Source organism: Molossus molossus, unplaced genomic scaffold (genome assembly GCF_014108415.1).
Source record: "Molossus molossus isolate mMolMol1 unplaced genomic scaffold, mMolMol1.p scaffold_m16_p_4, whole genome shotgun sequence".
NCBI lineage: Eukaryota > Metazoa > Chordata > Mammalia > Chiroptera > Molossidae > Molossus > Molossus molossus.
The window spans coordinates 83,330,940-83,352,952 of NW_023425377.1; the positions used below are offsets into that span (position 1 = coordinate 83,330,940).

The 22,013-nt window shown below is 48.0% G+C and overlaps 1 protein-coding gene across 1 annotated transcript; it reads left to right on the plus strand.

The window, feature by feature from the left end:
* The first annotated feature begins 1,201 nt into the window (after nt 1-1,201).
* PNOC (prepronociceptin) lies at nt 1,202-21,718 on the plus strand. The gene is made up of 3 exons (XM_036241687.1): nt 1,202-1,229; nt 11,578-11,727; nt 21,317-21,718. The coding sequence occupies exons 2-3, from the start codon at nt 11,602-11,604 to the stop codon at nt 21,716-21,718; spliced, it is 528 nt and encodes a 175-aa protein (XP_036097580.1). The 5' UTR covers nt 1,202-1,229; nt 11,578-11,601.
* The last annotated feature ends 295 nt before the right edge of the window (nt 21,719-22,013 follow it).

A 22,013-nucleotide genomic window follows, 5' to 3' on the forward strand; every position in this document is an offset into this window, starting at 1 on the left:
TCTCAGGTTGATGAGAGAGCCTGACTTGTCACACGAGAAGGTGCCCGAGCTCTGTGGACAACATAGGCTCCAACGCTGGGATTCTGGAATATTTCCAGATCTTCTTGGAAAAGCCAAGGAGGAGGCCATGGTGTGATTCACCGAGAGCAAGGTAGGAGGGCTGCAAGGATGCTGCAGAACTAACCCTCCACGCCTGGGCTGCGGTGAGCTACCTTCCTGCAGGAAAGGGAAGGAGGCTCCGCACTGGGTGGCGGGAGCACCTTCAGCAGCTTCCGAGACTCCGGGGCACGTGGAATGACACCCTGAAGTACAGCAGCGGCTCTAAAAGCACTCTGTTGCGACACCAGATGCTGACAGGGGGCTTTCTAGATCGTGTTGGCTTTGTTCAATGTGAAAAGGGTGGAGGGGATGTGGAACTCACAGTTATTAAAGGTCTCATGTTCCAAATACAAACAGAGTCTGGTTCTTCTCCTCACACCCACCCAGAAGGTGTGACACCCATGTCACAGGGGGAGGGCCTGGGGCTTGCACAGAGAAGTAACCGGCTCTGACAGCAGAGCCAGAACTGCAGACACACAGGTCCAAGTCTGAAGCCTCAACGTTTCCCACGGTGCCAGGCGGTGGGCACCTGTGAAATGCCTCCTGAGCCGGCCCACGGCAGGTAGAGCCACTCCCTAGAGTGGCATGGTGGCTGCTGTCTGCGGGGCAGTGACAGTAGGAGGGGCTCGGCTCAGCTCTGGGCTCTGAGCCGGTGGGAGCTGGGTAGGAGCTTCCCCTCCTGCCCGCTTCCTATTCTTCACTCCTCAGGCAGAAAGGTTGCTCAAGGAGACTCGAGGACTGGGGTCTGCCTCGTCACTCTCACCAGGAGCCTTTTTTTCTGACTGACTTGCCAGAAAAGACTGTCAGCCCTCACGGTGCTCCGGAAGCAAGGGGAGGCGGCTGTGGGATCCTGGCTGCACAGGGTCCAGGTAAAGCAGGCTTGAGCATGAATGGACTGATTGGGAGGTGGGGATGTCACAGGTCTGAGCACAGAGCCAGGGGGGCGGGGAACAGCCAGGAAGAATTGTAGGTTCTGCTGTTCACTTGCTTAAGGGGGTCCGCGAGTGTATGTGTCATCGAGGTGGGCAGGGAAGGGGGAGCTGTGCGTGTGGGGGGAGGATATATATGCTGGTGTGGTTGAGACAGCGGAACCACACATCCGAGGGAGCCGGGCTCCTGACAGCTCTCAGGTAGGCAATGCATGCGAACCCCAGCCCGAGACAAACTGCTGGGAGCCTTGGGAAAAAGCAGGGCAGCAGGGGCTCTGTCCTCAGCCTCTGTCCTTTGTCCAGGGTGGATGCTGCTGTCCTCCCGTGAGGTGATTTCTTCACTCGCTTTCTTTTCAATGCTCGGGTGGAGGGTGGAGGGTGGAGGGTGGAGGGGAGAGGTTTCTATCCTGAAGACAGATGCAGAAGAAGAAAGAGCCGAACTTGGAGACGAGGAAAAGTTTTGATTTCGCAAAGGTGGCCCCTACTTTGTCTTTCCCGGCTGTTGGGAAGTGCGGTTACAGAAGGGGCAGCTTGAGGCGTTCTCTTTCAGGGCAGCCCTGGGAAGCCCCCCGGCACCCTTGTGAGTGATTGCTCTGTGCGCCTGCCTTCCTTTTCTTCCTTCTCTCATTCTGTGTTCAGGCTGGTTGATTTGGATTTGGGTTTTCAGTCCTGAGAGGACCCTTCTCCCAGAGGCACTGAATAGGAATTGTGTGGGGAAAGTCGGACTTGGGCCATTGTGTGGGACTAGTAGGACGTGGCTGATCGCGGTCGCTGTGCGTGAATGCCACATCGGTTTCTGCAGGGATGACCTTGGTCTCCCAGACCCTGAGTCATTTTGAGGTCTCTTCTCTTTCTTTACCTCCTTGTCCTCCTGCTCGTCCCTCCCACTAAAGGTCTCTGCCCGGGTCCTGTAGGATACAACAGAGAAGTCCTCCAAACTCTCCCGCTCTTTCTCCGCCTCCTTTTCTTTCTTCTTCTCTCTTTGTGCGTCTCTCCCCTCCCTCCATTACCCACCCTCTCCTCCCCCACCTCACTCTGAACATGGGCAAGTTCTGGGGGAATTTCAAGTGAGGCAGGATGCTTCGGGAAACTGACTATTTAAAGCAAGCTGCTTTGGACTTGAATACCCTGATCCTGGGCTTAAACATCTGTGTTTCGCTTCCTCGAGCAGCCCATAATTGCTCCAATTATAACCAATAACATTGTTCATGAGACTAACAAAAGATGAGCTTTGCATGGCATTTGCCACGGAGCCTAAACCAGAGTTCTCCGCGTAGAGGAGAAAAGTAAATGCCTGGCTTCTTATCAAAACCTCCCAGGGAAAGTGCTGCTCTTTCTCCTGCCCGTGGGGGTGGCTGTACGCACACGCCTTTCTCATATTTATAAAATGTGGCCGGGAAATATTCTATACGCTTCCACGGATGCTGTGATACCTTTAACAAAAGAGGGTTCGTGGTCTGGTGCGCTTGCCGAGTCTTCTGCAGGGTAGGGTCCCCGGAATGCCTGTCCCCAACCACCACCTTTGTAAAAGCACCTTCCACTGCCCCACGTGCTGCCCGTCGAGGGCACTGTGGTGCAGCCTGGGGTCATTTGGAGAATGCGGTTCTGTTCACAGGGCAGCAGCCCGGGGCTTTATCAGCTGGAGGCTGAGGGTACTCCAGTCTCTGGGGAAAGCAGGAGATTCTGCATTGTCAATGAAGGGAGTAATTGCAAGATTAGGCTCAAACCCCTGCTCTCTGGAGCCTGTAACAGGAGCTGTCACAAAGCTATTCTGTATTCAATCAATCAGGTATTTATCTTCTCCACTCCACCAGGCAGGAGGTGCACGGGGGCTCGGTTGCATCCAGCAGAGGTGATAATAACAGCCTTTTACATTTGTACAGTGATTTACATCTTAGACAACACTTTCACACCCATTATGCCCGGCAACAGCCCTGCAAGGTGGTGTCATTATCTCCATGGTGCCGTGGAAGACTGAAGCTGAGAGGTTAAATAATTTGTTCAGGACGCGGCAGACAGAGGACTGGGTCCGGCCCTCCTGAGTCCAGCGCATCTTCCGCTTTGGGCCTGCGGTGCTTACAGATTAATGGGGTTGGGGTGGGCAACACAAACACAGTGACACAATTAGCTGACAATGCCAGGCTGGGTGTAATTAAGACCTAAATTGTGTGGTCCAGGCAGCAAGTGCTGCAGGGATTCCCGGGAAGGAGCGTTTGCCCAGCAGCGGCAGGGATTCGAGCGAGGCCGGGAAGGATGTGAATGGGTCTAGGGGTTTGGAGAGAAAGGTGGCAGCCGGGACAAAGGCACAAAAGAAGGGCAAGGGAACTAATATTTATTGAAACCTACTATGCACCAGGCAGTAATCTAAACATGCTTATCTCATGCCGAGACACACACACACACACACACACACAGTACGATGTGAGGATGAAGGTGAGTTCTATACTTTCATCAGCATGGTTCAGGGAACGTCACCCCAGAGTCCAACAGCTCCCAAAGCCAGAGAAGGAACCTTTGAAGTCTACCAGGTAGTTCTTGGTCTGGGTGGAGTTACTCATCAGAAATCCGAAGGAGGGGACGGGCTGCTCTCCCAAAACAGGAATCATCATGACAACAGAGGTAGTGGCTTGAATTGCTGGGAACCTACTCATCAGGCAAACTGGATTTTCTATACATGTACTTAAATGCCTATAGGTGCTCCCACAGTCTAGCAGGAAGGTTTCCTTCTAACCACAAACTAGCTGTGAAATTTGGTGCACATCAATTTGGGGGCCAACCCAATTTTCTGGGGATCTCCCTAGATAGGCTACGGTCACAATCGCTCTTGACTTTCCATGATCCTGTGGCTTTTCCAGTTCTGGCCGCTGTCTCGGCGTTGCAGAAACAGCTCTGAAGGGCCGCCTGGCAGGTGGAGCGTAGATCTTGCTTGCCCCCCAGGAGTCCTGGTCTCGGTGAAAATGTCAGTGAGTCATCACGCAGCCAGGGCTCTGCCTCCCCACCATGGCTCAGAGCCAACCCCCCTCGTCTCGCACAGTCCTGTGTTCTCCCCCACTCCCCACTCACCCAGCCAATAAATGTGGGCGGACTTCCTGGAGGGAGCCTCTGGGTGCCCAGAAAACAGACCTGTCAGACTGTCCTCAGCTTTCTCAGAACTCAGTCAGTGTCACTAGATGTTAACCAGTGTTCTCCAGAAGGGGCGGTGCCTGACACTCTGCTGAGCTTCAGGACTTTGAGGCTTTCTTTTTTTTATTGTTATCTTTCTTGATTTGCACTGTAGTGTGTTTTATAATGTATGTAAATACGTAAATTGGGAAAGCGTGCTCAAAAACTGGTTGCTGGTGGTATTGAGTCAAAGAAGTTTGGAGACTGTTGGTCTGGATTCATTGCTCTTTGGCTTATCTGTATCTTCTAATCTGTTTGAAAAGAACATTGAGTGATTTCAGTATGAAAGTAAATAAATGCTGTTAAATCTGTATTAAATTATTTTGACAGTATATGTGAACTGTGGGCCAGAATCCGATCAAGGTTAAGAGTGATACCTTTTCCACGTTGTAGCGGCCCTGAGAGAAAATGTCTCTGCTGACCCCCCCAGACCCTCTACAGAGCTGGGCTGTTAATATGGCCTCAGGCTTGTGCTGCCCACCTACTGCTTCCTCACGAAACCCTTACCTTCTCTCTGCTTCCCTCCTTCCTTCTTGCTTCAGCTTACCGGGGAAGCACAAACATCTGGCCACTTAGAAAATAAAAAACATTAACCATCTAATCCTACTGCCTCTGTTTGGAGAAGGGGAGACTGGGGCCCAGAGAAAGGGCCTGGCTCAAGATCCCACTGCTATGGACAGAGCTAGAGCTCGAACCCAGAATTCTGGTTGTCAGGCCCCGCCCCTCTGGAGACCACTGGTTAACAACTAATGACGCTGACTGTGAGTTCTGAGAAAGCTGACAGTCTGACAGGTTTGTTCCATGCACGGGACCCCTGCTCATTCACTGCTCACCAGCTCTGGGCACACGTGGTCTGTGTAGGGCAGGGGACTTGCTTTGCTCTTCCCCTCCTCCCAGCCCCTCTTCCCAAGTGCATTAGTCAGAGGAGGAAAAGAAACCCGAGAGGCCTCCTTGGGTAATAGCTGGCGAACAAGCAACGTGTAGGCGTCCTGTGTGCAACGGGTCAACGAAATGTGGCGTGTAGGAGACCAACCCCTGTGCTGATGGGCAATGAACATTGCTCTGTGAGCTGGGCAGAGGTCAGGACAGAGAGGGGAAGCCCAGAGTTCAGGACAAAAGGTTCTCAGAATGAATTCAGCTATGCAAAGGCAGACAGATAGCCACAGAGATCACGGAAAGGCCTGGTGAGAGCATGAGCTTGGGAGTCAGACGGTCTGAGTGTCGGCTCCACCACTAAGTTATTCCTCTTCTTCAAGCCTTCGTCTGTTCAGTTGTCCAGTGGGACGGATGCTTACAGAGCTATCAGCACAGCATCTGACACACAGTATTCTGAACATAATAGTAATGTGATTATTATTCAATACAAATAGAGACCATCCCAACAAGATTCCTCCAGAATTGGCCAACCTTTCCAAAGCAGAGCCAGTGTGTGGGTCTGGTTTCCCACAACACACCATTTGGCGTCAGAACACCTGAGTTTAGGTCCTGGATCTGCTATTTCTAAGCTCAGTGTTCTAAGGCAAGTTGCTTAACCCCTATAAACTTATGTTCATCTCAAAAAGGGGGGCAATGTTAACCCTAGATTATAGGGTCATATATGAATATTAAAATCTTTCGTAACCTGTAAAAAACAATATCTACACATGTGGTTGATGGGGAGGACAGGGACATGTATGCCTCTAACAGGAAGACTGGCTCTCTTCCCTTTACCTCTAAAAGCACCTAAATTACAGCCTTTCTCATAGGTCATAAGACAAAACGTAATTAACTTTTATCTGCAGCTAAAGCTTCATACATAATTCTCCAAACAGATAAGCAACTAATTATGTTGTCCTTGGAAGCAAGATTACATGCACATAGATTAAGTCTAAAACACAGTGGTATTTTATCTTTATAAACAGGGAAGCACAATTAAATTTATGAGGTGGCATTACTGAACCAAAAGGTAATTAAGCATTTCTTTATTCAATATGAGGTGTCCAAATCTCTAACTATTAATAGTATCACCACATAGAAGTGTAGGCTAAGTTTGGTTTACCAAGTGAAATATAAGCCCTGTAAAATTCCAACATACTTAGGTAAATTTTTACTGAGGGTTACTATTGTACAATGAAACAACAACAAAAATAAAGACTTGTCGTTATCCCCACTTTGCCATGGAGGAAGCTGAAGCTCTCAGTGGAGAAACAATTTGCCCAAAGTCACAGTTACAATGTGTAAAGGTGAAACATCCATATCACTCACGAATTAACTCATTACTTGCCTTCATTTAACTGGCATTAACTTATATACAGAGCCACAAAAAAAGCACATAACCTGTTGTCAAGCCTTCTGAAAAATGAGAAACGTCTATTGAATTTTCAATAACGTTCAAAATCTAATTTAACCTAGTACGCATTTATACTAGGGGTTGTGAGGAGTACCAAAAATCACAAAATATTGCCCTTTTGCTAAGGATAATTACACATATCCTGAGCTTTCACTTATATCTATCTCATTTAAATATCACAAACCACCTGTGAGGTAGGACTATGTGGTCGTTCCCATTTTAAGGGTTCTTTGAATTTTAGAAGAGAATGAATAGCACTGAGCATGGATGATTTTTTAATAATTGGTTCAGTCACTTGTAAAAAGTGAGGGGTGGGACACAGAGGTGGTTAGAGAGTCTGGAGACCAAAAGAGAGGTGGACGAGCAGGGAGGACCAGGCTAACGCCAAGTAGGCTTAATACGGTTACCCAAGTGCCAAACCACAGAAGGCCCACCTTTTACATGCAGGAAGGCTACCGAATGGAACACATGCTGTGTGTCCCAGGAGCTCATTTTCCTTCTGCATCTCACCCTAAAAACCCATTTCGCCAGAATTTGAGGTAACAAATATCAATCAACCCACCAAACATTTCCTGGATGGGCAAGTTGCTGCAGTTAATGCAGTTCATGAAAAGCCTCAGCTGGAGAGCATTTTATTAACATCTGTCACAACTTATCAGCTCAGCCGATGCAACGTGCATTGCAATTTTGTACGAAGATGGAAAAGCAGCAGTCCCTCTTCTAGCCTCCTTTTGTTTCTGTGACATACAGGTGCTGCCATCATGTGGCCATCGAGAGCACAGCCATGCCACTCTGGACAAATTCCACAACAATGTCTCCGGACTAGAAAGACTGAAATTTAGTAGAATAAGAAATGTAAAGGCAATTCTCAAATTAAATAAAGACATATTCAAGCAGTCCTCAGTTTAAGACATTGGCTTATACGGTGGCTGTTTAGAACTCAAGATACACTTTCTCTTCCAAAGAACCTGTACGTAGTGATGGGCTTCCACAGCTTGGCCACCAACATCTGTGACCTGTACAAACTTAGCACGCAACACTATTCCAACCATGCCTCACAGCGGTCTTCTACCAAAACGAGCATGGGCTTCCAGCCTAGGGTGGCATGTTGCATTGTTCTGGAACAAAACTAGTCCTCCCTCCTTCCCCCCCAAACTGTACAAGTAGCTAATCGACACTTTGTCAGTGACTCAGATGCTGAAGTGGCCCCTGGGCCATCAGCACCCTGGGTCCCCAGTGAGGCAGATTTCTAGACATTCCCCGAATCTACCTTTGCTAAGGAGAAGGAGGAGGGCTCCTAAGACACTGTCATTTGTCAAAATTTCTGAGCACCTCCTAAGTCCCTGGCCCTGTCTGAGTGCAGGAAGCAGAGAACCATGGAACATGATCCTTGCCCTTCAGGAAGTCACAGGTCAGTGGGAGAAACACACACATACGTCCAAGCTCACAGGAGAGTGTGGTACGTGCTCTGCAGGAGACGACAAGAGCACTGCAGAGGGAAGGCTGGGTGCTGGGGTCTTTACTTTCTAAGCTTTTATAGAGTACTTGTTATGTGCCAGGTGCTATTTCAACTGCTTACAAACATTAACCCATTAGTTGTCATACGAGATAGGTACTATTATTTTCCCATTTTTGCAGATGAGAGGTTGAGTTGCAGAGCTGGGATCTGAACCCAGCTCTATAGTAATGAGCTGATGGGAGAACGTCATTCACAACAACTCTGTGACACAGATCCCTTGTGCCTGTGTGACAGGCTCCCTTGATCCCTTGCTTCCCACTAGCGTCTGCTGCCTCACGATGCCGTGGCAGCAGAGATGCACGTAACTCAAACCAGGGCATGGAGATGGCTTCTCAGAGGGGACGACTCTGGAGGTGTGTGTGAAGCATGAGTTGGAGACGTGTACTCTTGGTAGGAGGACGAGAAAGTGCCACGACACAAAACCATTAAGTACCCGACAGAGTCAGGACCTATCCATGACTCACCAGGACGTTGGAGGAGACACAGGGTGAGTAACAGGAGTGGTGCTGAGCCCAGAAGGAGTCAGAGAATTCTTCAGTGTAAAGTCACGTCATCGGATTTAAGGGTAGTTTGATAGGAGGCCAGATCATTAGGCAAACAAATTAGGAAGCTATCACAAGAACCCAAGCGATGAATGTCAACTAAGGCACTTGTCCTTGGGATAGAGAAGAAAAACTGCATTTGCGATATATCCATTTGTATAGATATGTGTGCTCATTATTCATGAGCCCGGAACATCCCATCATCTGCAGGGTAAAGCCCAAACCCTTTAGGATAACAAACAAGACCCTGTTCCATCAGACAGTTTCTCTCTCTCAACAGGTGCTTTCCCAGGAGGGCAGAGGGCCCCCGTGCACCAGCCTGTTCACCATCCCCTCACTGTTTCCTGTGTCTTTCAAATACCCTCTTCTTTGTCCTCTTGCCAAACTTACTCATCATTCAAAACCCATCTCACGTGTCAACTCTTTGACTTAAACCTGATTGAGCATCTTTCAGTCAACATCCTCTTGGTATGCAATGTTTGGGTTGAACACAAGAAGAGTTGGGGTGGTCTCCTAATGTGGCCATTGGGTGACTTTGTCTACAGGATCCCTCCTCCTAGTGACTTGCTCCATTTCACATCCATATCTTACCAGTCCTCCTCAAACTGCAGTGTGTGTTTGAATCACCTGAGAATCTTGCTAAAAAGGCAGGTCCAAATTCGGTGGTCCTGGGGTGGGGCCTGAAAGTTTGCATTTCTAACCAGATCCCAGGTGCTGCTGGTGTGCAGGTTTGCAGACTGTGTTTGAGTAGCAAGTCTTGTTCATTTTCTCAGTATAGTCTGATGAAAAAGCAATCAAGGCAATGATTTTTGTTTTTCTACACTGAACTCTTTATTAAGGTAAAAAAAACTATGTACAGTGAAATGCACAGAATTAAATTTAAATTCAATGAGTTTTGGCAAATGTACACACCCCTGTGACCTATCCCTCAGTCAAGAACATTCCCAACATTTCCAGAAAGTCCCCTTGTTCCCCTTTCCATTTAATCCTCCAAGTAAAGGCAGCCCAATATGATAGGGGCCCCATATGATTCAGTCCAAGAAAATCACTTTGTGATTCAGGAGGTTTCATCACAGGATAAATTTAAAGAGAAAAAGAGAAAACTGAACACATTTCAGAAAATCCTAAAGAATATAAACTTCTGCCCTGGCCGGTTTGGCTCAGCAGTTAGAGTGTTGGCCTGTGGTCCGGAGAGACCCAGATTCATTTCCCGCTAAGGGCGCGTACCTCGGTTGCAGTTTGTCCCCGGCCCTGGTTGGTCATGCGGGTGGCAACCACTCGATGTGTCCCTTTCACGTCGATGTTTCTCTCTCTCTCTCTTCCTCTCTCTCCCGCTCTGTCTGAACAGAAAATGGAAAAATGTTCTCGGGTGAGGATAAAAAAAAAAAAAGAATATAAACTTCTGATCTAACAATCATTGGAGCTATTATCTTAGAATGCTTTCTTTGTTCAATTTTTTACATTTTTTTCCTTTATTGATTTTAGACAGAGAAGAAGTGAGAGGGAGAGAGAGATAGAAACATCCATGAGAGAGAACATCAACTGGTTACCTCCTGTATGCCCCCCACTGGGGATTGGGCCCACAACCTGAGCCTGTGTCCTGACCTGGAATCGAACTGGCAACCTCTTGGTGCATGGGCTGATACTCAACCACTGAGCCACACCAGCCGGATCTTTGTTCCTCTTTTAATAAATAATTCCATGTGTCTGGTCCGGTGCTTTGCATGGAATTGCCAGGGGAACGAGCATGTTGGCCCTGTGCTCAGGAAGCTAGCTCCAACTAGCAGGGGAAACCGATGAGGAGCCTAGCAGAAACCTCCTGAAAGAGCAAATTCTGAGATGTGGGCATTCCTGGCCGAGGCAGGGAAGGCTGGGAAGGATGAGACAAAGCACATGGGTCACTTGTAAATCTCACATTTTACACATCTCGCTCTTTCAAGACACTTTGCAAATTCCCTTATAGCTCTCATCTTATCTTTGCATCGGCCCTGTGACCACTGCCATCATGCGCCACTGAATGACAAAGCTATTGTGAGAAATGCATTGTTCAGCGATTTCATGGCTGTGTGAACACCGTACAGTGAACTTACACAAACCTAGATGGCATAGCCCACTGCACATCTAGGCTGTATGGGATAGACTATTGCTGCTCCTTGGCTACAAGCCTGTTCAGCATGTTACTGGACAAAACAATACCAGATGAAACCAAGCACTAGAGCAAATGATGTAATCAAGAGATGCAGCAAACACGAGATGGGTGAGGCTGCTGCCGGGGTAGCACAGCATACAGTTTTACAGCAAACATTCTTTTATAAATAGAAAAGTACACTCTAAAATAATGATAACTAGTACAGTAAATACACAAGTCAGTAACACAGTCATTTATTATCGCATCAAGTATTATGTACCATACATAATTGTATTGCTACACTTTTATATGACTGGCCGGACAGGTTTACGCCAGCATCACACACACAGGAGTAACGTGTTGTACTGTGACACTGTGATGGCTACCGTGTCACCAGGGGATAGAAATTTTTTAGCTCCATTATAACATGGGATGACCATCATAGATGTGGTCCGTTGTTCACTGAGTCGTCATTATGTGGCAAGTGACTGTACTCCCTTTGGAAAGCTATGAAAACTGAGGTTCAGAGAGGATGCCTAAAGGTCACACGCTGCTAAGTTGCACAGTGAGGCCTTTAGCTCCCTGAAAGTGCTCATGCATATTGAGACCAGCTGGGTGGCAGGACTCACAAGGGTGCTCTCCCCAGGAGCCCTGATTCGAGCTCTTGCATGAACATCGGGCCTGCCTGACAGGAGCGGACCACCTGTGCCCTTGACAATCCGCCTCCTCCTGGGAGGTGAATCTCAGGCCATAGCACTGTCCCCTCTGAAAAGTGTCTTCCCTGCATACCCTGTGTGAGGGTCTCCAGCCACTGCCGGACCCCAACAAATGCCTGTTCTAATTGCCACCCACCCTCCCCTGTGTTGCAGCATCTTGCCTGCCGCTCCTGCACCATGAAAATCCTGCTTTGTGACCTCCTGCTGCTCAGCCTCTTCTCCAGCGTGTCCAGCAGCTGTCAGAAGGACTGTCTGACCTGCAGAGAGAAGCTCCGCCCAGCTCTTGACAGCTTCAACCTTGAGGTAGGCTGCCCAGGGGTCCCGTGACTTGCCCCGTGCCATGTGGTCAGTAGGAAAGCAAACAGACCTGAGCATCTTCTGAAGGCAAACCCTGTCATCTGTCCACTTTCCACGTTCAGATGAAGGCCTGCCCTTGTGTTCCATCGTTAAAATAGTGCAGACTCGTTGTAGAGAATTTGGCAAATTAGAGACGTTTAAAAAAAGAAAATTGAAATCACTTTTGTTTTATATAATCCTCACCCAAGAATATTCTTCCATTTATCTTCAGATAGAGTGGAGGTAGGGAGAGAGAGAGAAAGTAACATCGACGTGAGAGAGACTTACATCGACTGGTCACCGCCCCCGCACGATCCCAAACCCAGCCGGGACCGAACCAAAACTGAGGTACATACCCTTGACCCAAATCGAACCCAAGACTCTTTGATCTGTGAGCTGATGCTTTAACTACTGAGCCAAACCGGCCAGGGCTGAAATCACATTTAATACCACCAGTCAGTGGAAGAATCCTCGTGTTTTCACTTGCTATGTTACACCAGGATAATTCTCCTGTGTTACTAAACATGAAGTTGTTTCTCTCTGTGAATACAGCATACTTTCTTTGTTGAAGCATTTTCTTCCTCCCCAGTTGAACAGGTATGCTGCCCTCCATTTTTAATATTACAGAAAATTCTACAAATAAACACCTAAAATGCCCCCTTATATTTTAAATTTTGAATCTGAAGTGCAAATCAGACATTAAATTTCTTTTTATTAAATAAGCTGCTTTCTCCACTGCTTTTATTTCTATCTAAATAGTCATTCCTCTCCTATTAAATCTTAGGTAATTCAACTGTTTGTTTGTTTTTCTTCGTAGTTAAATAAACTTCTTTCAAAAGATGCCATGTCTCAAACTCCTCAACCTTTAAAAACAACCAAGAATAACTACTGTTCCTTAAGACGAGTGCCCAAATATAGAAACCAAGTATCCAAGCTGGACTAAGACACAAGTGATGAACAGGCCCAGCCCAACACCACGCTCTTCCCACCCCAGCTCAGTGGTTTTCAAGCCTGTTTTCTGAGCAGAATAACTGCAGCATCAAGGAAAACATTCCCAGATAATCCATTCACATGTATCCACCCCTCTCATTCATCCATCCTGGTTTTTCTGATTAGCACAAGGGATGCAAAGGTGAGCAGATGGATAGGCTTTGCACCCAGTGGGAGAGAAGAATCCACAATCTCTCCAAGAAAGAGTTAATTAGTGGGTGCTGGGCAAACACAGAGCAATAGACCCCAACCTAGCGAAGAGGGGCAGAGGGGGCTTTTGGAGGAAGCGAAGCCTCTAAAGAGACCTAAAGATGAGTGGGAGTGATGAGGCAGGGAGTGGGCCCCAGGTAGTAGAGGGAGGCTGGGGACAAGTAGGGGAGGGGCTATGCGAATGTCCACAGGAGGGAAGGGAGTGACATTTAGGGACTGAGAAAAGCTGAATTGGCAAGAGCTCAGAAGGCCCTCATGTCTTTTCTGTGCAGCCCAGAGAAGTTTAAAAATTCATCCAAAAACCACTTTCCCTTGGTCTTAGTAAACAGAGAAGAAAATTAGTTTGCATGTAAACCAGTAAACGAGCTGACAAAGCAATAATCGCAGAATTGCCACTGTTGAGGTCCTCAGGTTGCAGCCGAGACCAGACTGGAGGTTATGCACAATTCCTGAATCGTTAGCTTTAACTGCAACCGTTTATCTCCCACTCAACAAAGCATCAGGCCTTAAAAGACACCTGTACACCCATGTCCATAGCAGCATTATTCACTGTCTCCAAAAGGTGAAAACAACCCAAGTGTCCATCAACAATGAACAGAGCAACAGAATGTACCTACAGACTGTGGAATATTACTCAGCCTTAAAAAGGAAGGAAATTCTGATAGTGTTAACAACGTGGATGAACCTTGAAGACATTATGCTCAGTGAAGAGCCAGACACAAAAGGACAAATGCTGTTTGATTCTACTTATAGTGGCAATGGTCAAATTTACAGAAACGAAAAGTAAAATGATGGTTGCCCAAGCTGGGCAAATGGGGAGTAAGAGGTTTGATGGGTACGCGTTTCAGGTTGGAAGGTGGGTGGCGGTAACAATGGCCCAACCTTGAGAGTGTACTTAATGCCACTGACAGTATACTTTAAAATGGTTAAAACAGTATATTTGGTGTTGCTGTATTTTACAATAAAAGGGCTAGGCACTTAACTAGAAGGATAACACTGAATCGGCTCTAACCTATTTTCTACAAGGTAATTCATTCGCAGATTACATGATCTCCTTATAACAAACCTAACACCTGGTTGCAAAACGCTAGTGTGCCTTCCCGCCCCTCGGACACCAGGCCTGGGCTGCCCTGTGGAGCGACAGCAGGGGGCAAGGACACGTTCTCCTGGGCTCCTCTCCGCCACCTCGGGGTCTGTCTTCATTCTCCCGCCTGCCTCCCGGCTGTGCTCCTGCCCTCGTACCACTGATTTCCTCCTGGGCGTTCTCCCTTCCCCCTCTCCCACCTGCTCTTTCTTTCCCTTTGTTGTCATTTTTCGGAAGGATGTGACCTTGACCCCTCACCGCAGCGTCACTCAGCAGGCTACCCACTCCTTGCCCTCTCTTGGTGAACTTACCTGGCTCTCTTCGCTCTTCGCTGCACTGACTCTTGTTTTTCTGCCTCCTGTTGGGCTCCTGTCCCTCTTCCCACCCCCTAAACAGAGTGACTGCCGAGATCCCTGCCTCTCACCTCCGTGCGCTCTCTCCCTGTGAGGTCCATCCCCGCACCCAGGCCTTCTGCTCTCCCCAGGCCCCGCTAATGCCCAAAGGTCACCGGCACCTGGTCCCTGCGCCAATCACTCTCCAGGGCTTCCCGGAAATCCCGCCTTCCTTTCCTGGCCTGCGGCCACTCCAGGAAGCTGCCCTCCTATCTTGCACAGGTCTCCCCCTCCTCTTACATGTACTTCAAACCCTGATAAAGTCCCAACTCTTCACAAAGAACTCTTCGCTGATTCTGACCTGCCCCCCATAGAGCCAGCTCCTCCCTCCTTTGTGCTCTGACAGTGACCTGTGTGTGCCAGCCTCTCGCCATAATTTATGAGCTTCCTTTGCTGATGGTTCTGGGCACCCCCACACGAGGTCCATTGTGCAGCACAGAGCATTGCTCAATAAATAGGGCCGGAGGAAACTGTAAAAGTGTGAGACCTTCACTCTCCTGACAGGTACACCCACCACAGATGCTGGAGAGTTTTCACATTGTTGACTTTCAACACTGGTTAAGAATTTGGAGCAGGTCCCCATGTCTCCACAGCATCTTAAATCTCTGGGGTCCAGACAACACTGTTAGTTACTTCTTTGAAACAAGTTAGAAAATGGCCTGTTATAGCCCTACAGTGAGGGGAAAACCCTTCATAGTGCCTGCTGACCCCCAGAGGAGCTGGCTGCCTGGTTGTCTGGTCTCCAGTTTGCATTTACTTTTAACCTTGTTTTTTATAGTTTTATGAAATGTCTAGAATGTAGGCAACCATATCTCATTTTCAAATCTTGCAGCTCTTGAGTATGTCCAGTCTGTGAATCATGGGGGGAGGGACAGGAGGAGAGGCTCAGTTGTTTCAGCAAGAGTCACTTTCCCAACCCCTCCCCCAAATTATATAATCCTGAGCTATTCCCAGGACCTTTCGGGCCCCTGGCTTCATCAGAATTTCTTTATTTCTCACTCCAAGTCCATGGTCCAAGTATGGCTGGCTTTTTCTCAGGCTATAATTTTGGTCAGTAAATGGCTCACATACAAAACCCATTGCAATGTCCTGATTTTTCAGCTAGTTGTGGATGGCGCTTTACTGCATCAGCTCAAGAAGCACAAAACTATACGTTTTAGAGACAAAGAAAAAGGTAACCCTCAAGAGAGGTCTGGGGAAATGTATTTAAAACTTCCTAAAAGTCTAAAAGCGAACAAAACTGCCTCCTAAGCGCTTTCTATCTTCATTACTTGAAAACCCTTAGTGGTTGATGTGTAGTAGGAGTTCCTTATATGTTTTTCTTTTGCACTATTCATCCGCTGGCCTACTGGAGTCAGCCCTCAGATAGTCTAGCAGAACCTCCTAATAGGCCCCGAATGTCCCTTGGTCAGAAGTGGTTTGATTCTGTAGTGTCAGAAACCTGACAGCCTGAATGAGATCCTTTTCCTTCTAATGGGCTCGTGTGTCTGTCCCCTAGTCTGTGATCCCAGACATCCAAATGGCCCTTTGCTCAGTTTCCCCACAACCCAGCTCTAGAGATCAATTTGGCATCCATCTGAGCCTTTCCAGATGCTCACCCACACTCTGGCTTAATATAGCAATGTCATCAGAGCGGGCTGCAAAAATGCATCCAACTCGCTTAATAGGCTATTAACCCGTCTCTGGAAAGAGGCTGGTGGGTCCCTCAGACCAGACGGTTCGGCATTAAGCTCTGATGCCCATCTGGTGCTACAAATGCTGTTGTGAAGTTGGATTCCTCACATTTGCCCAAAACCTTTTCCTAAATCACAAGCTGAGATGATTTTGTTAGTATCTAATTCATCTAACAGTATGACGAGTCTTGGTACGGGGGCTATGCATCTGGTTTGATCATAGAATTTCATTTTTTCTGATTGACACACAATCTAATTACCATCTGGGCTTAGAAACCCCAGGGACTCGCAGAAGATCTAATAGTCTTTACATTTAACAGCTTCCACCTGTTCCTGTAAATGCAAAAATATAGAACAATTCAACAAGCATTTTGGGGCTATCATTCTGCGAGGATTGAACCAGGTGTGCCCAAAGGTCCATTTCAATGTTAAAATTCGACACTCCTCCTGGCTTTCCAAGTGCTACCCATGCTTTCCTGCTATCCCCTTGACTCTGTAGAATACAGTTGCTCAGACTCACCACTTAGGACAGTTTAGGCTGGACAACTATTTGTTGTGGGGTTGGGGCCGGGGGTGGGGGGCTGTCCTGTGCATTGTAGGATGTTCAGCAGCATCCCCTGGGCTCTACCCACAGATAGCAATAGCATCCCCTACCCATCCACCATGTGACAACCCAAAATATCTCCAAACATTGCCAAGTGTTCCTGGGGGGAAGGGGCAAAATCTCCCGAGTTGAGACCCACTGCTGTAGAGTAATAATCCAAGAGGATTATGATCTAAACGAACCTGTTACAAATTATTTTTTGTTTTTGTTTTGTTTTTGTGTTTATCCTCACCCCAGGATATTTTTCCATTGCTTTTTAGAGAGTAGAAGGGAGGGAAGGAGGGAGAGAGAGAGAGAGAGAGAGAGAGAAACACCAACATGAGAGAGACACATTGACTAGTTGCCTAGTTGCCTCCCACATGACCCCGACCAGGACCGGGGATCGAACCTGCAACCCAGGTACGTGCCCTTGACTGGAATCAAACCCGAGACCCTTTGGTCCACAGGGCCGACGCTCTAACCACGGAGCCAAACAGCCAGGGCAGTTCTACCCGGTTTTCTTCAAAGTGTTTCGGGAGCAGGCTAAGTACAGACCCATGTGAGCCTGTCTCTGATGGAATCCCTGGCCACGTGTTCCCTGATGCCTTTTTTCTCCTCAGAGCAAGTTCCAAACAGGGTTTCTCATAGTCCAGCCTCAGAATCGCCAGGAGCGCTTGCAAAAAATGTACATTCCTGGGCCCCACCTCTGGCTCACCAAATCTGCATCTCCAGGGGAATAGGCTGAGCATTTGCATCCTAACCAACTCCAGCAGTGATTCTCACAGAACACTCCGTTATTCCTAAGTCCACCCTCCCCATCTATGGATGTTGCCTATTCTTTCATACCCAGTGGCACTGTGGGTATGAAAAGAGGTTTCTCGGGTATCTCAGCTGAGTTGGCACTGACCATGTATTACTTCTGCCAGCTTCTCTGAAGAAAAGCTAATGAAAAAGACATGCTCAAAAAAAAACACAGCTTGAGTGTCAGTAGGGGCCAACCTGATACCTCTGCCTAGTGTGTGGGCTTGGCAAAGGGTGTTCTTGGTCTCCTTACCAGTGAAGGAGAGTGGCACTGTCCCTGGATTCTGTCTCTTTCTCCACTCTGGTCCAGCAATTTGAAAATGAGCAATTTTCCCATCAGAACTTAACTTTTTGGTCGTGTAGGATCCTATTCTCCCATTCATTTCCATCGATTCGTGATGTTGCAAGCACACATGAGTTGTTGAATAGGAATGTCCTGGGATGGGACTCGAGACCTTTGTGTTCTTGTTCACATTATACCGAACATGTTACTGAATCTTATTGGAACACGTAAGAATATGGACTAGATCAGTGGTTTCCAAACCTAGGCAAATTTCAGAATTGCCTGAGCTTTGTAAAAATAAATTCAAGCTCTGGTTCTAATCTTCAGAAATTTAACTGGGTTTTGAAATCCTGTGTTTTTCAAGTTCTGTAGAATATGATTTGGACTCACACCCAAGTGTGGGATCCACTGGACCAGGTACGGCTCAAGGTCCCTCCTGGCGATAATTCTAAGCAATGTTTTCTGATGTGCGACAAGAGTTGGGGCCACTTTCCAGTGTGGCCACTAGGTGACGTCAGCTGCAGATCCCCTCCTTTCTCCTGTTGATTCTCTCCGCTTCTCATCCTCACTAAGGGCTCCACTTTGTGTCCCGGGTATTAGATGCCTGAATGCATACAGACCCTCCCTACAGCACAGCTTACAGCCAAGTGAAGAGGTCCCTCGCCTGGAGTCAATGGATGACTGCCCATGACCCAAAAAAGGTTAGGAACCTTGATCTAATGGGACAGACAAGTAATCGAGTAAACAAAGAGTTGCAACAGAGTGACAAATACTAGATCGAAAGGTGAAAGGTACAGTAAACGCTGGGGGGAATTTGAGTTCTGGTTGCAACCAGCTGCAACTCCTGGCCTTCCGATGATTTTCTTGTCTTTCTTCTTTTTGTTCCATAAAAAAAAAAATAAAAAAAAATTTTTTTCCTTTCTCATGCTTAGCTAAACATTAAGTGGCTTCTTGATTAATTCTGCCCAGAGCAACAGACGTCTAGTGAAACCCTGCTATTTACTGGATAGAGACAATCCCTGTCGAGGATTCAAACATGAGTAAGATATAGCCCCTAACTTGTCATATTCCGTCTTGTAAGGTGTGACAATGATATTAAGCATTCAAGTTTCACAAGAGCAGTACAAAGTTCTGCGGGGACAAGAGGGAGGAGAGGGTCATACAGGAGTAGCAGTGGAGCCTGGGAGGCCCAGAGAGGGATGGAGGGGCAGACTGAGAAAATTCAAGGTGGGGTTGGAGGCTGGGGCTTGAGTGTGTTCGAGGCACTAGGAATAGCCCCAGAGCCTGGAGGAGGGCAGGAGAATTGAGGAGGAGTCAGAAATAAGACTGAAAGGTGGGTTAGGAATGGATGGTCAATGGGGCATGAATGCTCAGCTCGAGAGTTTGAAGCTGTATTCATGGGCAAGTCATGATGTGATGTGATCTATTCTTCAGGAAGACTATTCTGCTAGGGGTAGAAAATGAATTGGTGCAGTAAAGATCAGAGATGGGGAGCTCAATTAGGAAGCCACTGCACCCTAAGAGGTCCTTAGGAAGAAGGGGTGGGAAGGAGGGCAAATTTATATACTGATTGGATGGGGAGAGGGGGTTTGTGAGAAGAGAGAGACTGAGGATATATCCAGGGTTCTAAACCTGAGTCAACTAGGGAATAAGGTGCCATTCAGAGGGACACAATAGACTGAGAGACCAAGCAGGGACAAAAGGAGGTGAGCATCAGAAGTGGCAAACACTTGCAGAAGTCATATTGAAGAAGTCTCTAGGCTTTGGTGGAATGGCCTGAGAGGTGTGTGATCTAAGCTGCCTGCACATCTCATTCCTTGGTTGGAAACCTCACCCAGAGAGGCATCTGTGCCACCCTGAAGACCTGGGTGACTGTTTTGGCTCCCCCGCTAGGGACTACAGGCACGTAGTGGTCTATGGATTGTATCTGCCGGTCCGTCTTCCCCACCACTGATGTCCCTCATCTGCCCCGACAGAGCAGTAACCCTGTAGGTCAGGCAAGAGCTCCAAGGTTTGATGGAAGACTAGTTTCCTGCTGACTATGAGGGCAAGGTCAGGGCGAAGTGGGATTTCATCTGGCTAAGGCCAGAAACAGAGAGGAGAATAAGAAGAAACAGCAAATAAGAAGAAATGTCGGCCCTGGCCGGTTTGGCTCCATGGTTAGTGTCAGCCCAATGACAAGGGAGTCTTGGATTTGATTCCAGTCAAGGACACGTACCTCAGTTGTGGTTCAGTCCCTAGCCCTGGTCAGGGTTGCACGGGAGGCAACCAGTTGGTGTGTCTCTTTCACGTTGATATTTCTCTCTCCCTCTCTCTCTCTCTCTCTCTCTCTCTCTCTCTCTCTTTCTCTCTCTCTCCCTGTCCCTCTCTCTCTCCCCCGCCCTCCCACTCGGGTATCCTGAGAATTTAAAAAAAATTTAATTTAAATTTAAAAAAAGAAGAAAAGTTGGTGCCTGGTCGGTGTGGCTCAGTGGATTGAGCATTGTCCCATGGACTGAGAGGTCCCGGTTCTATTCCCAGTCAGGGCACATGCCTGGGTTTCTGGCTCAATTCCCAGTAGGGGGCGTGCAGGAGGCAGCCGGTCGATGTTTCTTACATCAATGTTTCTATCACTCTCTCCCTTCTTCTCTCTCTAAAAATAAAAATCAATTTAAAAAAAAGAGAGTATCCTATTTAAAGAAGAAGGAGGAGGAGAAAAGTTGGAGGCACAAGTTTCCAAGAGATTCAAGCGGAGACCGGAACGTGGAAGAGTGGGATGAAGACCAGGACCAGTCAGGGGGAGTCAGGGAAAACATCATGGTTAGGCTGCTGATCCAGATGGGAAGAGGGAGATGCCTGGAGAGACAGGGCCGAAGTGGAAGTGTCCAGGAGCCTGGCTGGACAACCGGATTGTATCTGATGATCCCTCTTCCCTACCTGGAACCGGGTTGCCCAACCTACCTACATCCCAAAGGGCCTTGACCTTCGTTTTCTATAAATGATGCACAGATAGTGATAACTAGTGGGGGGAGAGGGATGAAAAATTAATACCAGGACTGATCTTCACCAGGTGACCTTAAAGTAACTGTGCAGATTTAACTACATGCATTGGCATCCCCAATTTCTTAAGCCAATCTGACCTCCCCCAAGCCTGATAAAAGAACAAAGTAGAATGCTTCTTTATGGGTGATCCTCGTGAGCTGTGTTTGGCTCTAAAAACACAACTAAGGCTATAAAGGGTACAGTGTTAGTGCGCCGGTTCTGCATTGACTTACTGTGTCACCTGGGAGAAGTTAACCTCACCTCTCTGAGCCCCAAGTTTCTTCATCTGTGAAATGGTGGAGCCGAGCCAGATAGTTTTCTGTTTCTTTCCAACTCTGAAATTCCATGCACCTAACTAATGACATGTAAAACTGCGGCACAGTACTTAACCAAGAGGTGCATTCGAAGTACTTGCGTTGGTACAGATATGGACGACAGAGGGACGTTATCTCCGCATTGCCATGCATTCATAGATGTCCCCCTGGCCTTTCCCCCTTCCTCCCATCTCTGTCTTTGCAGGTGTGCATTCTCGAGTGTGAAGGAAAGGTCTTGTCCACCCCTCTCTGGACTCCATGCACCAAGGTCATGGCCAGGGGCTCCTGGCAGCTCAGCCCTACTGACCCAGAGCACTTGGCAGCTGCTCTTTACCAGCCAAGAGCCTCCGAGATGCACCTGAAGCGAATGCCCCGTGTCAGGAGCCTATTCCAAGCGCAGAAAGAGACAGAGGCCCGTGTAGAGGAGGCTGGAGAGAAGGAGGAAAAGCAGCTGCAGAAGAGGTTTGGGGGCTTCACTGGGGCCCGGAAGTCGGCCCGGAAGTTGGCCAACCAGAAGCGGTTCAGTGAGTTTATGAGGCAGTACCTGGTCCTGAGCATGCAGTCCAGCCAGCGCCGGCGCACCCTGAACCGGAATGGTAATGTGTAGCCGGAAGGGGAGCCCCTCGCAGCTGCACCGTCCACTTCAACCCATGAGTGAGTTGGACAGGAATGAGCTGGGGGCAGGAAGAAACCTCATATGCCTAACTGTCTTAGCATGTTAGCCCCCAAACACACATACCCCACACCCCAAGGTGTTCAGCTCCTGGGAGGCCTGGGAGGTGAATTCACCCCCCTGCTGACTCCTGCCCACCCTTTTTCTAGGGAGCAGAGATTTGTTTTAGGATTGTTTCTTAAGGTTGACCACTGCCATTTAGAGACCGGTTACCATGGAGATAACAGTA